The sequence below is a fragment of the Acipenser ruthenus genome, chromosome 25 (assembly GCF_902713425.1).
Source record: "Acipenser ruthenus chromosome 25, fAciRut3.2 maternal haplotype, whole genome shotgun sequence".
Taxonomy (NCBI): domain Eukaryota; kingdom Metazoa; phylum Chordata; class Actinopteri; order Acipenseriformes; family Acipenseridae; genus Acipenser; species Acipenser ruthenus.
The window spans coordinates 2,242,838-2,259,871 of NC_081213.1; the positions used below are offsets into that span (position 1 = coordinate 2,242,838).

The 17,034-nt window shown below is 39.6% G+C and overlaps 3 protein-coding genes across 4 annotated transcripts; 2 read left to right on the forward strand and 1 right to left on the reverse strand.

Moving 5' to 3' along the window:
* The first annotated feature begins 242 nt into the window (after window positions 1-242).
* Window positions 243-3,015, forward strand: LOC131701472 (syncoilin-like). The gene is made up of 4 exons (XM_058999312.1): window positions 243-360; window positions 1,296-2,067; window positions 2,294-2,418; window positions 2,777-3,015. Exons 2-4 carry the CDS (start codon window positions 1,303-1,305, stop codon window positions 2,850-2,852), a joined length of 966 nt encoding a protein of 321 aa, XP_058855295.1. The 5' UTR covers window positions 243-360; window positions 1,296-1,302; the 3' UTR covers window positions 2,853-3,015.
* An 812-nt stretch (window positions 3,016-3,827) lies between these two features.
* LOC117413749 (histone-binding protein RBBP4) lies at window positions 3,828-11,626 on the reverse strand. Of its 2 annotated transcripts, none has more exons than XM_034908404.2 (12): window positions 11,433-11,626; window positions 9,844-9,991; window positions 9,224-9,369; window positions 8,634-8,807; window positions 8,069-8,184; window positions 7,438-7,598; window positions 7,002-7,128; window positions 6,814-6,891; window positions 6,535-6,611; window positions 5,361-5,418; window positions 5,042-5,152; window positions 3,828-4,768 (listed from the first exon to the last, which is right to left on the reverse strand). In XM_034908404.2, exons 1-12 carry the CDS (start codon window positions 11,446-11,448, stop codon window positions 4,706-4,708), a joined length of 1,275 nt encoding a protein of 424 aa, XP_034764295.2. In that variant the 5' UTR covers window positions 11,449-11,626; the 3' UTR covers window positions 3,828-4,705. The 2 variants fall into 2 exon arrangements, with proteins under 2 accessions (XP_034764295.2, XP_058855294.1); XM_058999311.1 differs by lacking the exon at window positions 11,433-11,626 and adding an exon at window positions 11,246-11,426.
* Window positions 11,627-11,905: 279 nt separating this feature from the next.
* Window positions 11,906-16,960, forward strand: LOC117413374 (protein archease). Its single transcript, XM_034022481.3, has 7 exons — window positions 11,906-12,112; window positions 12,946-12,970; window positions 13,288-13,409; window positions 14,372-14,454; window positions 14,635-14,687; window positions 15,008-15,044; window positions 15,822-16,960. The coding sequence occupies exons 1-7, from the start codon at window positions 12,031-12,033 to the stop codon at window positions 15,906-15,908; spliced, it is 489 nt and encodes a 162-aa protein (XP_033878372.1). The 5' UTR covers window positions 11,906-12,030; the 3' UTR covers window positions 15,909-16,960.
* The last annotated feature ends 74 nt before the right edge of the window (window positions 16,961-17,034 follow it).

Here is a 17,034-nt window from a genome sequence, read left to right on the forward strand (position 1 = left end):
ACTGCTGGAACCCAAACCACTGACCTTTTGAACGTAAAGTGAGAGCGTTCATGGGCTTGGGTTGGGTTTGCGCCATGGTCTCCTGGGTAAAAGTCACTTCAGCCGGACTCTGGCTAATTTTAGTCTCAACCACGGGCACTGCTAGTTATGTCAGCAAGAATATTAATAATGTCCCAAGCCAGTCCCTGCTTGTTAGATATAGAATCTGGCCACAGCTGGCAGCACAGTTGGTGTGCAAGCAAATAAATGCACTCAGGAGGGTTGGGTTCTGTTTCACCCATTTATTAATAAACACAAACACAGGCTCCATGTTATCTTAGTGACACACAGCATTAGAGGGGGACGCTGCTTCAGGAAGAGGTAGGTAGCATCACAGAGAACTTCTTTATGTCCATTACGTTTGCAATGGTCCATTTCCAGCTATTCTGTCATTAAACATACTATGCTTCTACAATACGTAACACAGTTGAGTTTTGTCATGGGTTTTTAAATCATATTCTACTGTGATTGTCATTGCTGCTTAATATGATGCATCCACTATGCTTTTAACTCAGTATACAGCAGTATGCTTTTATAATGTTTTTTTTTTTTTTTTTTTACTAATGTGCTTAGTTTTCAGCAGGGCTGTGGCTATCTCTAGTTTAGTCATTCTTGTCATTTCAAATTAAGCTAGTTTGTTCAGTGTTTCTTTTAACTCCTTAAAAAGTCAGGCTTTAGGCTCACGACTATGTTGACTTGTCTGGGTGTTCTGAATGTTGCTAAGATTCTTTCATTTTACTTCTCTACAATTTCATTAACAAAGCATTCTGGTATACGTTTGGTACATCTTGCCAATACTTTGGGGACAAATGCCCTGAGGTTTTGCTCCAGTGCGCCGAGCTTCCTAACAAACAATAAACTGTTTCGTATTAGCCGAGTGTTTCAAAGTAAATGTTCTGGTTACGTCAACCCAAAAGGGTATGGATTATCGGCAATTTTTAGAATCTGTGTTAAAAAAATTTCGACACTTTCTATGTAGTAAATTTGGCCCAGTTGTTTAGCCAGCACACCCTTATTTAGGTATTTGTGTAGTACTCTTCCTTGATACTAGAAGCATGATTATCTTGAAATAATAGCACACCTTGATTGAATGTGAAGATATAAAACTCTCGCAACGGAAGAAAAATGCAAGGGTAAAATTAATTATTGATAGTACTTATAAAACTGTTGTACTCTTTAAAAGCTTCAAGCGAAAAGAGAATCCTTGTTTTGGGTGGTTTGTTATATTAAAACCTTTGCTCAATTTTTTTAAAAAGGTATTTAATGGAAGCCACAGAGCCAGCAGACTCCATCACGGAGACGGACATCATGGAAGAACTTGGGAACCATTTCCAAAAGTGCATTGATGAGGTAGATCGGCTTGTAGCTCAGAGGGAGAGTCTGGCTCATGAGATCATCGTACTCCAGGAACCGATGCTGCGGGAGATCAGAGCACTGCATGGGGAGCTGACTGCTGCCTGGAAACAGAAAGCCAAGGCGGAGCTGGAGTGCCACAGCCTGAGAGAAGAGGTACGCCTGGTCAAGTGGAGCCTTTTCAAGACTACTAGAGAGTGCGTGCAGTGCCAGTACACGCTGGAGAACCAGCGGCATGATGTGGCCCAGTTTTCAATATCCCAGGAGGAGCTCCAGAACCAAGTCTGCTCTCTTTCTGAGGAGCTTTTGCAGCTCAAGGCTGCCCAGCAGCAGCGCTTAGACCAGTTCAGGCAAAAACTAGAACACTCCCGCAGGCCCAGAAGAAGCCTGGACCTGACGGACTGTCGCAGGTTGTCTCTGGACTTTGAAAGCTACCTGAAGGACGGCAGGAAGAGCGTGGAGGAGTTTTACGAGCCCAAGGTTGTCAGCCTCTTGAAACGGAGGCAGGCCAGCATGGAGGATCTGCGGCGGACCCGGGAGCAAGCCGAGGACCTCAAGGACAAACTGGGGCCCCTCAAGAGAGAGGTGGAAGGGCTGAGTCTGCAGAGGACCTGTCTTGAAGAACGGGTGATGCTCATCCAGAGAAAGAGGGACGAGGATGTCTTACAGTATCGGGTAAGGCCATCTACAGTATGTACATGGGGGAGGTTAGGAGAAGAGACAGGGGCATCCCAAATACAGAAAAACAACAGATGCAGAGGTTTGCACAGCCATCTAGCTGGGGTTTAATGCTTATCGTGGTGCCGCTTTCTGTATTTGGGATTTAAAGACGTAACATAGTTTGGGACAATGCAACTTCGCCATTACTTCCACGCCTTACAAGAGTTTCATAATTTAATAGGAAACATTGGAAAGACTGGAAGAGAGCATCAGGGAACTGAAAACTGAAGTGCAGCTGCAGGAGAGAAAAAAGAAAGAGATGGAAACCTTGAAGAACAGCCTTTCACAAGAGCTTACGGTTTACAAGTAAGGAGCTCAAAATTCACACTACTTAATGTTGCAGATTTTAAAATCCAGAGGGTTTGCTAGTGAATTTTTATCACCCCACCGTCTATACCATAAAGATTATCTGAATATTGAGAATGCAGCACTGTGGTGTGCTGGAATTTTACTCAGAAGCATGCAGTAAAACTAAATTACTTCTCTGGCAATGCCCCAGTTGATTTTTTTACAACCATGTACAGTATATTGTAAAACAGTATCTGCTGCATCAGTAACATGTTGCTGTAAAAGTCCAAACTTGTGCTAATGATTTACTGTTGTTGAATGCAAATTTCTAACAAGGTTCAGTTCATGCCAATGTTTTTTGGTGTCTTTCCTCCAGAGGCTGCATTGAAGTTTATGAAAATATTTTTACTGCCACCGAGAAGCCAAAAGACACAAAAAAAGAACTTTCCTGAGAAGCTAGCTCTCAAATCCCAGAAGACATATAATGCCTACTTCTATAAGCATTTAAGAAAATAGTCGATACCAAAAATAAGCCATTTTTAGACTTTGTTTCAATCTAGTGTCCTCCCCCATGACCAACTTACACCAAACTACCCTCCATACAAAAAGGTAAATGTCAATGTTAGTCTTGTATGCAATATCACAGTGCCAACTTTCAGTACCTATTCCATATTTTTCACAAGCAAAGAGTACAGTTTGTTATGTTAGTAAGAGTCACAACAAAATAAATACAAAAAAAAAAACAATTTATTAATTTCGATGCACTTTATACAATTAGTTATAAAGACGATCGAGAGAAAGAGTGCATAAAAAGGTCACAATATTTATTATTAAAATATAAAACTGACAATTCAAGAGACAATACCAACATGAGCAGCTGCACGAAGGCTTGATCCATCAAGACACAAAGCTAATTAACAGGGTATTTGGAATAGGATAGTCCAATTATACGAGGTCTGTGATGAGAGAAATAGCAACTGTAAAGGATTTAAAAATTAAAAATAAATATCTGGCTTCGGATGTGCTAGGTTCAAAAGTAAAATTGTGAGCAGTTAAAGGCTTGAAAATTCAGAATCTCCCGTTAAACTTCTCTTCAGATTTCTTTTTTTCTCTTCTTAAACTGAGAAATACAACTTCAATTTGACTGGTAAACCTCTTCACCAGTAATGCAAGAACTTAAAACAGTTCTTTAAAAACAAGGTGATCAGGGAGATGGATACATCAGAATCCACTCAAACACCATTCCCTACAAGGTAGCTCTAAAGGCTGGTGATTTCACGCTCCTAAAAACATGCCTCTTACATTTTTATTCGTCTCTCGAAAGAAGCAAAAAGCAATAGAAAATGCTTTACATCAATACAAGACACACAAGATGTAGATAGGTGCAAAGCTTGCTTTTTTTTTTTTCTTTAAAAAAAAAAAAAAAAAAAAAAAAAGAGCACCATCTTCTCGTTGGTTAGTTTACAAAACAGGCCACTGGAAAAATGCATCCAATAAAACATCAGGAATTACTTCTTTATCATACAGAAGTTAAGTCTAACTGGGTATTCTACCATCGGTTGTATATGATACTTTAAAAAATAGAATACAGCCTTAACTGCTCCAGTTTTACAAATGGCCCACCTGAATGGGGTTCCAATGCGGATTACTGGTGAGGCACATCTGGCTTTAAAGATAGCATAGGTACCTCTGGATTGGGGCACTGCAAGTCAGTCACCTGTCAGGTAATGCTAAATGAACATTACTGCATCAACCCCCCCCCCCCCCCCCACTTAGAACTAAAGTGATTCATTTGGAGAAGTTGAAAATGTTGCACTACTTAAATACATTTTTGTACAACCCTTGTGTTGGGGCGATTGTTTACGTAACTGTTAAGAAATGGTACAGTTCTGTAATACAATACAGGTGCCCAATCCATAACGGCAGTTAAACCCGAGTGTTATTTTGCATACGATTTTGCCAACAAATCGTCCGTCTTGGTACTACCTTCATTTACTGCATGGTTTGGTTTCTGAAAATCTGTTTTTGAAAAGACTAAAAAAAAAAAAAAAAAAGGACTGGGTTTCACAGACACCAATAAACACTAATCTTGGACTACCTGACCTAAAATAACATTAGGTAGTCCAAGATTCATGCTAAATCGGGGTCCATGAAACCAGCCCTTTATGTGCCAAATGCAACAGCTAACTCTGTGCTTTGTGTCTAGAAGACAGACAGACAAAAGGAGTAGGAAAGCCTAATGGGTAAGAGAGAAAAGAAAGGGCAGAGAAAGACAGACAGACAGAGACAATGGTCTGGTGGTTTATCAGCCTTGTACTTCTGCATCTGCAGCTCCTTCAGGGTCTTCGTCATTGTAAATGTTCTCAGCCTGCAAAAAAAGAAAGTTACTGTACTTACGAAGCTACATTAAACAAATGCATATGACAAGATGTCCCGCGAGTCAGAGATCACATGCAAAGTCATATTATGTAGTATATTTACAGAATGTGTTCACATTGAAATATGAGATTAATTACTCGGGTGGATTGGTAAAATACATTACTCTGATCAGAAGGCTTAAGTCTTTCATGCCTTTGCATGCTGCATTCTGATTCTGTTCCATGTCCTTTGACAATAAAGTATATTACAGTTTAAAACTCACCATTTGCCAGACTTGCATGATGTTGTCCTCTGATACAGAGCATATCACCCAAGGTTCATTGGGGTTCCATGAGAAATCAGAAATCTTGGCCGTGTGTCCACCATGGATAAACTGAAAAGAAAAAAGGATGTAAGCAATCCAAAAATAAAATACAGAACTGATGCAACCTAAACAAATGTTGCAGGTTCAAAGACTGGGTACTTACAAGGTTAATGAAAATACACAATATTGGACAGCATCTCCTACATGGGTTAGGAGCAGGTTTACACTTGTTATGCTACCGGATGCATTGATCGGAAAGGTTGAAATAAACACTCACCAGCAACTCTGGGGGTCCATCCTCTGCATCTTCAGGTGATTGTTCCTCGCCAATTTTACTGCAGATGGAGAAGCGTGTTACAGGCTCATTAGTACAGGTGTCAAGTTTAAACGTGTACATGATTCAGTTTAGTTTACTACCTCGCAACATTTAGCCATTCACTGAATGTTTAAAAGCTAAACCTGAGATACCCCCATTTAGTAAGAGAAATACACCAAATGCACTCATTGAGAGAGTGCGTTGTTATTACTTTATATCAGTTTACTTTTCTTACTAAAATGGAAGCAGCCACATTTTAGCAACATAGACCTAGTTACGCAACTACTAAAATGTTATTTTTCCATTGAGCGAGTTGGTCCCTAGATTTGATTTGTGATTTTATGCAAAAAAATAATAATTATAAGTTTGTTTAATGGTGGTTTAGTTTCATGTGGTACACCCACACAAAAAAATCAATCCCATCATTAAAGAAAAAAGGGCATGAGAACTTATTTCAGCCAGTACAGAACTATAAATAAAGCAGTTTCCATGGCAACACACACCCAGACTGCACTTTGTTTATGGCACAGAGAGAAGTTTAGACTGGGGTTGAGTGCAGGCTTTTCAAAATGCAGTAGATCAGCAAGGTTTAATAATGAAAAACCTTGTCCACCGTTCAATCGTAGATTGTGCTCATACTTTAATTATTTAATCAACTCAGAAGGGTAACCCGATCATGCAATGCAGCCAGAGCGGTCTCAGGACTTCAGCACCCCAGGGCTTGGCTGTCTGCTCAACCAATGAATGTCCGCTATTAATGGTTGCCTTGACGACTGCATACATCTCTCCCAAACAGTACAGCAATCAAACTACCACCACCACCCCAGTACTCCCCTCTCAGTTTCCCACTTTGGGAGATAGATAAACCTTTCTTAAAGACAGAGTCCAATAGTCATCCTCTATTTTAGGTTGCCATAGTTTGGGATTCGATGCAGTATATTAAGTCTGCATTTCTGCAGCATGAGTTCACATCCTACTCTCGTATCTCACTCAAAGTGCTCAGATGTGCGGCCAGCAAGCTTGTAGCTATCCTAGTTGAAGAAGCTGAATATTTTAAACACAACAGACGACCAAGCAGCATATGCTGCATGACTGAATTAAAAAGTTAAACACAAAAAAGAGACCCCCACTTTACCTCAAATCCCAGACATTGAGCCGCCTGTCAGTTCCACTGGATGCCAGAATAGTTTCATTATGAGGAGACCACTGAACCTATTGGAATAAATACAGAACAAGTAAACCCTTTAAGAGAGGTAAGAAAATAGATTTTACAACCTTCTTTAACAGTCCTTTAAGGAAAGTGAGTGTCTGTTATAAAGTGGTATATAATAAAATAATCAATTTTTGTAAAACATATGTTATTGTTTTCTTATTGCAATGGAGTGTCACTTCAGTTTCAATAGAGAAAGAATACCTGGAAGATTTCGTCTTTGTGAGACTCAAACGAGTGTAACTTCAGTTTTAAGTTACGCAAGTCCCAAAGTGCAACAGTCTGAAAGAGAAAGGCAAAAACACACACGTTGAGACAGATTCTTGTACAAGCTACAATGTATTTTGTTATCAAACATTAGAAATATACGAGCTATCAAAAACTGGTCCCACCTTGTCCGCAGAGCCTGTTGCCAGAATAAATTCACTGTAGGGGTTAAAGGACAGGCAGTTCACTTCGGCAGTGTGGGCGTCGACAGCATGGCTTGGTTTTGATGTATTGTTAGACCTGGTGTCCCAGCTGAAGGGGAGAGCAAAAAATAAATAAATCATGATTTAGTATTATGACCTTATGCTCAATAGTCTGTTCAGCTGTTTGGTCTTGCAGATTAATGGAGACCTATAAGAATGCACAAGGTTAACATACACGTTTGCTTGGGAGCACCTACCAGATGCTAGCCTCAAAAAAACACAACTTCATTTATCCCAAAAGCACAAAGCCTCTGCTCCCACTCACTATATATAGGGTTCACAGTATGGTTTTCCTGACAACCAATGTTAGAAGGGGTAACCGTATTCAAAAGCACATGCAGGACTTAAGTCTACCTACATCATGAGTTTCTGATCATCAGCGACTGATCCAAAGAGAGACTCGTGCAGCAGATGCCACGACACGTCCTCCACCACCGCTGTGTGCCCGGTGAAGATTGTCTTTGCGTCCACCACTTTCCCCTCCTTCGGGACAGCGCTGATATCCCACAGACAGATCGTCTACAACAACGAATAAAAAACAAACCCACACAATTAGTTATAAAACGTGACAAAGAATTGGATCAGCTGCTGTAAATAAACAGGCATGTCAGTAATATACTGTATTCTGTTATGATTTCAATATACATCAGAGGAGATGCAGTAGAACCTCAAATTTACTAAAACAGTCTAAGAAACGTCTAACTCAGAAATATGCATTATATCCAATGGTTTAATGTAGGTGTAAAAGGTCTTAACATTTAAACTAAGGAGTAATGATACTGAAACAAAAAAGACCAGACAGGCATGTCTAACAGGGTTAGAAAAAATAAATTACTGCATCTGATCAGTGTGTTATTTATAGTAGTCAGGAGCTCTGTCTTCATTTAAGTGACCGGTCAGTTCATTACAGTGGCTCTACTGTTGAATGCAAGTCAGAAAAATCAAAACTTGTATGTTAATTATAAAAAAGTCAAACTTGCTTTCCTTACATGATCGTCCGACGCGCTCAGCAGGTAGCCGCTGAGGTTGGGGTTCCAGGACAGACCATACCCTTCTTTCTGATGCCCTCGTAAACGCAGATCTGGATTGCACTCGCCTGAGGGATCTACACAGAAGCAACAGAAACTAGTCAAGGCTTGTACTTAAGAAACTGAACCAAAATAAAAAAAAAGAAACATCCACCTTGCTCGAATGTCATTCTGGTGCACAACAATACACTGATCTTTATGTTATGAGTGTCGTTACAAAATCGCAAGCCCGGACAGGCTACTTCAAGTGCACCGAATTGTTAAAAAGAGAATTTTAAATAAATGCGACTGGCATGAATACACATTTAGATTTGCATTTTAAAACAAGTCACTCATTATAACTATAACTATATTATAACTAATATATATTACAGATACTATTGCACGGTAAAGTAATTTACTCCATCCAAAAAAAAAAAAAAAAAAAAAATCATTTTTTGTATCCGATAATAAAATAAGCTTTCTTCTTGTAATCAGTGGAGAACTGCGAGTGGGAAATGTAACAGTAATGACGTTAACCCTTCACCTGGTTTTGAGGGGTGCTTTGTGTAGTCGAACACCAGCACATCACTGGTTGGGGTTTTCGTAGCGATGATGCACGGGTTCTGTGGCATGTAGCGGGCCCGGTTCACTTCCCCCTCGTGGTTGATTTTGATTTCTATTTCAATCTTCCCGCTGACTGATCCAAATCCACCGAACTCTATGGAGGATACCAAATTGGAGAATGTGGGGGGGGGGGGGAAAGCTACCAACATTTGATGGTGGTTCCTGACAGCAATGGAAAATCCCATGTTATGGTAAACAAGTTGTGTCAACTTTCTATCGGAATATAATTTTAATTTCAAGGGGTCCATATAGGCAGTAATGATCTACTTGATTTTAAACTGAATAGCACATTTTTTATGTGTGTTCAAAGCTGCCCTACATTGATACCTGATTTTATAAATGGTATTTTATGCAAGACAATTCCATACCTAGTGATAAGTCCATTACATCTTAAGGATTCAGACCCCTGCAGGCTCCACTGTACAGTGCTGAAGTCTGACTCCAGTCTTCCTGCTACAATAGGTATACATCTGTATTTTTAAATGTATTTTTCACATGCAAGTTCTTTACCTCCTTTCTCGCTGTCATAATGAGAAGCATCAAACTGGGCATCGTCGTTGGGCAGTTGAACGCTGGCAATGACAAGGTGGTTTTGTTCATCAGAGGTGTGAGTGCCGAGCACCAACCTGTGAACGCTGAAGTCCTTCCCTTCAGGCCTGCAAAATGAAAGAAGAAACACACACATTTAGCAACGGATCTCCAACATTTCCATGGACAATCTCAAACTGTGTGGGGCAAAAGCTACCTCGCTCAGTGGTTCTCAAGCTGAACGACTTGGCATCGACATGCTTTCCCAAAAACTCAAGAAGCTTGCAACAATCAACCAATCTGCATTACCACAGCCAGGGTGACAGTGCAGCTGTCAAACAGTAAAGCACGGGAAAGTCTACATGAGTGCATTAACGTTGCCCAATAACAGCAGGCAATAAAAAGGGAAAACATAAGAAAGTGAATGCAAGCCCAGTCAATGCCAACAGCCATCAGCACTTACCAACACCACTGTAAGTTTGTCGAGTGGTTACCGGGGGTTTACAGCGATTGCACAAAATCATCCTTGTGGCCGCATCTGAGAAACTGACCCGTCTCCTACATCTGGCATCGTTTTAGGTTGTGAAGGGCATTGCACCTACCTGGTGACATCTGGTAACCACTGTGCCGTAAGACTGGGCCACTCCAGAGCGTGTGTCATCACCAGGTCATACAGAAAGGGGGTGTTCTTCTTCCAGATCTTGTACTCCTCGTTAATAACACGCTCCTCCACCGCATCGTCAAACGCTGCTACAACAGTCAAAGAGACACACAAGCATTTTAATATCAGAGTCATTTATAGTCATCTTCCTCATTACTAAAAATCATTGTATTCTGTAATGTACCTTGTTATTATTATTTAATATTATTATTATTATTATTATTATTATTATTATTATTTATTTCTCAGCAGACATACAGAGTACATTACGTCCTTCTATTACTACACCTCAGGACCCACGCGTTGTTGGGATTGCTTATTTTGGTTGCAACTACTGCACACATAGCCAAACAAGTGTTGTAGTATTTAACTACAGCACTAAATCATTGAGATTCTCATTGGCTTAAAATGTTTGCCTGCGCAACTTTAGATAGTTTTGATGGCATCAAATAATGCATTGAACCTAAACAATTCTATTTACTAATGATACACTTTGCATCTTTAAAACACCGTTTAAAAATATAAATCACAATGTTAATATCCCAGCCACCTCTGTCTTGTAATAAGAATTAACCGTTTTAGCTAGTACCAGGGTTTAGAAACTTATTTTTCAAATATCCCATTCATATGCCAAGCTCTGGATTCCACTAGACGGATAGGTACAAATTAGACTGGTTTTAATAGTCCCTACTGAAGGACTGAGACTAGCATTTAAAATTAAAAAAAGGTCTAACAATAGACTGGTACAGTATTAAAAGAAAGTGAAATAATACATGAAAAAGACAAGTTCGTTGATTTTAAAGCATAATTTCTAACTTGACGACCTAATCTGTCCCAATACAATGCAGGCACAAAAACCCAAACATAGGTGTTTTTCTGTTATTGTTTTGTTTTACAGAAAGGCTTTTCTTCTACTGTAATCGTTTTTAATACATTGTCAAATTAAGAGATAGCAGGAGTGGTCATGAAAGAAATGATCAACTCCAGTTTGGCGCAAAAAAAAAAAAAAAAGTTATCGAAAAGGTCTAATTTCTTAGATAGGCAACGCTCCGACTGACAGCGACGTATCAGGCAGAAACTTCATTTTCCAAACAGCAAATACAATACAGTACGGCACAATACAAATTATACAACAAAAACAGCAGTTTCGTGTTTTTACGTTCTGGTTAATCCGAATAGTACAGTGTACACTGTGCATAGTTACTGCAGACAGTAGCTCTATAAAGCCCCCAGAATAACACCTTATAGTTAAACAGTAATTATGGCTATAGCTTAAAATAATTAATAGTATAAAGCACACATTATGCATTTGAAATAGAGTGGTTATAAAATCTAGAAAGTACCGGTAGTTAATTGTTACTTGGCGCCAGCGCTATTGAGTACCAAATACACATGACGAATGCGTTAGGCCTGCGTTGTTAAGCGATATTAACGTGCGCTCTTCACTCGCTTAACCATTTCTCCGTAATAAAGCACAAACAAGCCAGTCTTTTCTGTAACAGGGTTAAAAACAACAAGCTTTCACGTCACCTTCTTTGTCCGCCATAGCTGCGTATATCAGGCTATATGAGCCGTAACTACGTGTAAAAAAAAGAGACGTTGAAATATAAAACGCAACCGGTTGGTCTTTGTCTCTCGTCCAGTCACAGAACACATTCGCGCCAACTCCGCCGGGCCTACGTCACGCTCCCGGGAACGCCTCCAGCCAATTAGAAGGCGTCGCGCTCACGTCATTCCGACGGCAGGAATCCCTTCTTAAGCACGTACTGCGTAGAATTATAATTGGGCTAAACGTAATGTAATATACTGTGTAACATTTTCCGACTCCCAGTACTAACGTTTACAAAAAAAAAAAAGAATGGGTGTTTATAAAAAGTATAATAACAAAAGCAATAACCCGGAGTGCATTGTGACAAAAACTTGGGAAGCCTGGGAAAATAAATAAATAAATAAATAAATAAACGCTAGCTTAGTCACATGACATCAACTTTCTCATCGCTGAAGCCGGCAAGGGTGCCGACATCTTTAAACGACGTGAAAAATACACGCCAGGCGTGTCAAGGTATGACATGTTATCGCAATTGCATTCCGCATTAAGCACGGAAGTGAGAGACACACTATAAGAACCATGGATGACAGAGCGTTGGATCTCACGGAGCAGCAGAAGAAAACCAAGGCCAAGTACCCGGCTATCAATAAGAAATATGAATGTGAGTGAGGCTTTGCTTCTGCCGTGTACGTTTAGTTCGTTTAAGTTTGAGGCAGCAGTATGTAGTGATCCTGTGTAAACATCACGGGTATACAGTCTGAATCCATTCGTTATATATACATTTTAAACGCGTGTTAAATGTACACATTACTTGTAAAACTAACCCCGTAATGTCCTACTTTGTAAAACAGTCTATGTCGTTGTTGCATTTCAGATAAACAAAGTTCCAGATATTATGCTGCGAGTTGCTGTGTATTGCGTCAGTACACAGTCATTTATAAATTTACACGCATTCCGTCGCTGCAGTGTTTTGTACGTCCCCTGAATTCGAATTCGAACACTGATGGAAGTACAGAGCCAGTATTTAATTATTGGTTTTTGTTCTGATGCATTCAGATATTACCTAACACATTTCTTTTTGGTCCGGGTAACATGAAACAAAGTGTGTGAACTTGAGTTGGAGTCAAGTTGTTATTTTTGTCTGCCTGGTTTCCTTACTGATGAAAAGCAACATGATTCATTATGAGTAAGATGACAAACCAGAGGGTGATGCTGAGTCCTATTACAGTCCTGCTGTACATTTTATTTTGGTACTTAATGGGTTAAATAATAAACATGTTTTCATAACGTTTTTCTTTCAAAACTGCACATTTGAGAAATATATATAGCGAATGCTGAAAGGTAAGATTTATTGAATTTTTTTCGCTGCAAGGTTTTGTGATGTCAACTTCTGTAGGTTTAAAAAGCCATCAAACTCACCTGTGCCCCAAATCAAATCCTCCTAAAAATAAGTTTTTGCATGCTAAAACCAGTAAACTTTTGCTTCTGTTTCAGACCTTGACCACACAGCAGACGTCCAGTAAGTTGTTTGTTGCTTGTTCTGTATACAGATTTCGCTTTGTTCTGTACAAGGAATTTGCCGTTACAAACAGACTACAGTTCCAGAGAAATGTGTCATGAATCTTAATTTATTTTTAAGGTTATTTATTCATTGACTGCTGTCTCCAATCCTGAATACAGTTAAATCCTTATTGTAGTGCATTTTTCTATATAAACATAGTCTTCATTTGGCAGTATTACAATTGCAGTTACATGTACTTTTCTTTGTGAATGTACAGCCAGGCTTTCTCATTCCTGTTTTGGCACGCTTGTTCATTTCAAGTCTTTCTATTCCAGGCTGCATTCATGGGGAGAAACGTTAGAGGAAGCGTTTGAACAGTGCGCCATGGCAATGTTCGGGTACATGACAGACACCGAAACCGTGGAACCCATCGACACGATCGAAGTGGAATCGGAAGGTAACCCTAAAAAGTTTAGTTTCCCCCCGAAATGATCGAAGATTACAATTCATTTAAGTTGTCCCACTGAACTGTTTGTAATGTGTTACCAAAATGAAATTGTTTGGTATCTGAAATCGCTTTATTTTCTACGTATCGTACATGCACTCAACTTCAAGAACAGCCAGGTTTACATTCCAGTTAGTTTACATTATCCGAGAGAAGGCCACTTGCAGTCTCTCTTTAAATTAGTCTTGTAATGAGTTGGATGAGCACTAGATGGCTCCGTAGTTCAGTCTCTGCAACTTGTATCATTATTAAAAACAGTTACAGTAATACTGCAAATTGCAAACTTGAAAGAGTTTTAAAACATAGAACAGTCAACCTCTGTATGTGTAATTCTGCAGAATAAATTGAATATAAAGCAGAAAGATAGCAGTCAAATACAGCTGGTAATTTACTTAAATGTTGCTATCTCAGGCTGCAGTATTTTGAAGCCAGTGTTGCCGTAGTTCAGTTGTTCAGGGTTCAGTTGTTCCAGTATTGAGTTGCTCTCATTTTTCTTTGTATCTGGGAGCTTGTCTGGAGTAGGCTGGGCCATCAGAGTCGAAAGGTGGTGTTGTGAAATGGTTTGAATGGAATGAGAGTGTAATGAAATGTAAGGGGTGAGAAAGTCTGTCAAGTGCGAGAAATACACTCTCAACTTGATTCGAGGGAGCCACCGAACACATAGAAACACACATTAAACTGCAGTGGAAACAGGCCCAGGGGTGTACCGTTGAGCTCATACTGTGCAAACAGGCCTAGAGCTGTACCGTTGAGCTCACACTGTGCAAACAGGCCCAGGGCTGTACCGTTGAGCTCACACTGTGCAAACAGGCACAGGGCTGTACTGTTGAGCTCACACCATGCAAACAGGCACAGGGCTGTACCGTTGAGCTCACACTAACCCTGGACTGGCTCCTCCTCCTCTTCTTTTTCAGGTGATGACATGATTTCCCTCCTTTATCACTTCCTGGATGACTGGTTGTATAAATTCAGTGCTGACCAGTTCTTTGTTCCCAGGGTAAGCACAGTGTAACAAGAACACATAGTGGTGTTTCCTTGTGTTGTTTCACAGCTTAATCACAAAAACCAAACTGTCACAGTTATCAATGCAGAGATTTCCAGGGTAGCCCCAGGTATAGCTAGACGTGAAGGAGGTGATCCAGTGACACTTGCTAAATGCGTTGCAATGTCTTTCCAGGAAGTGAAAGTGCTGCACATAGACAGGATGCGCTTCAAAATCAGGTCCATAGGGTAAGTGATTTGTATTCGTTTCCTGGAACAACTAGATCAGCTAAATACTGTGGATGCGTACTTAAATGCAAAGTATTAAAGGCAGTGCATTTCCAGAAATACTGTAGGAACACTAATAACACACACTTGTATGTTACCGTCTACCTGCAAACTTGAAACAAAACCAAAAAGAATTGTTCTGTAATGTATATCAGTCATTAAATCCTGTTTTGTTTAACACTACACAGCCTGTAATCTAGGTTCTCTGCATGGCTGCTTAATAAAAGGAAGGTGATGTAGCAATTTAAACAGTGTTACATGATTGTTTTGCTTTATTTCAGGTGGGGTGAGGAGTTTAATTTAACCAAACACCCACAGGTAGGTAAACCACGTAAATAACACACAGAACATGTATGTATTTACGTGCTTAAATACTTCCCTTTCCACTGATGATAATAACTTGTTTTGAAGATTTGAAGCTTCGGACTCCTTAGGCATGCTATTCTGGTATGTGTTGAGGTTTTATCTAGCAAAAAACAAGGACACCCTTTTTTAATGCTTTTTAATTGGACCAGCCTTGTCTAATCAGTAAGCAACGGCTTGTCTCCCTGATGCACTCCCTCAACTAGCAGACAATACCTCACCTTCAGTGGCAGACAAGGGGGGTTTTGTTGTGTTTTGGCTGTTTTTGTCCAAGGTTGAGAATTTGTCTTCCATTCTTAGGGCTGATATCCCATTCAGATGCACCTGCTGCTTTGTAGACTTTGGGAATGTTTATTAGACCAAATGACGGCTTATAAATCAATTTTTTACTACAGCATGCTACAACATGAATTCAGTTGTATTGTGCAGTGGTTCCCAGCCTTATTCTAAGAAAGTTCCTTCCGTGGTTGCTACAGTGACTAGACCAGGTGGGGCTGGCTCAGTTTGAAATCATTCATTAATCATCCCATCTAACCATGCCAGTGTGCTCATGCAGTGGCTTGATCTCTGAGACCACATACATCAGCGAGTAGATGTGCTTATCTGTTTGAATGGTGGTGGTACAGTATTAAGATCAGTCACTGTTCAGGTTCATTAAATAGACCCTGGTTATGTTTAACATGCGCATTTGAAAACACTGCAGATAAAAGACACTGTTTTGTTTCCTCGCAGGGAACTGAAGTAAAAGCCATCACTTATTCAGCGATGCAGATTCACGAAGAGAACAAGCCCCACGTTTTTGTCATTATTGACATCTGAAGACAACATGGACTGTACAGCTGGCTTATGGAAAGACGTCGCTGAGTTTACTAAAGGACTGCTTGACCTTCACAGTGGTTCATTCAGACCCCGGGCACTGTGTTAATGGGAGAGATATCTTGAAAGGCTGCTGTAATTACAGACTTGCAATTCCTAGTACTCCGAGCTAACAAAATGATATATCTAAACTTGCATTGCCGTTGTCTTATTCACTTCTTGTTTTTGTTATCAAAGAGACACACGTGAAGGTAAACTTGTCTTTTGATTTTTTTTAAATAAGATCTCGCTTCAAGAGGTCACATGACGAACGCATGGACATTTAAATCACGTTAGTCATTGGAAAAGCTACGATTGGCAACTTGGTAGTTATTTTTATAATTCAGCATTGAAATACATGTGTACCAAGTGAGTCTTTTATACAGAAAAACGTGAGACCGACAAAGTGATGGCAATGCAAATTAGCTAAGGTTTACATGTGTTATTTTGTTTGTTTGATGTACTGGTAATGATGTGTGTGTGTGTTGTATTTTTTCAGGTGTGCAATTTTTTTAATTTTTTTTTTAATTAGTATTTTAGCCAAGATTAAATCGTAAAGCATACAGTATAAAGCTTGCACTATTATTTAATTATCATTTTCAAGAAAAGTAAATTGTCAGATATTAGCTTGCCTTGGCAATGGCAGCTATTTCAAAGGGCTGATGGGTGTGCAGGAATCAGATTCTGAAACGGTTGTTAGTTCTGTAGAAACGTGTGTATCGGTCACAAACACTAACTGAGGTACCTTATTTATTACAGTTCTGCAGAAAGAAAGCAGATCAAGTAGATCTGATTGCAGCTTGTTTAAAAGACGGCTGTGATCTTTTTTTTTTTTTAACATGCCGTTTCTATGTTTTTGATGGTAATCATGTTTCAAATCATATTCAATTTATTATATTTCCAGCTGCTCGCTCAGACATGTTATATGATTTATATAATTGCAGAACAGAGCAAAAAATCTGTTCTAAAGATTCATGTGCTCCTCCCCCAGAATAAAACCTCTCGATTGAATGTTATTTACAGATTGATTCCCTTATTCTGATTGTCTGCTATTCCAGCACCATGTGGTTAGATGAGGACAACCAAATGA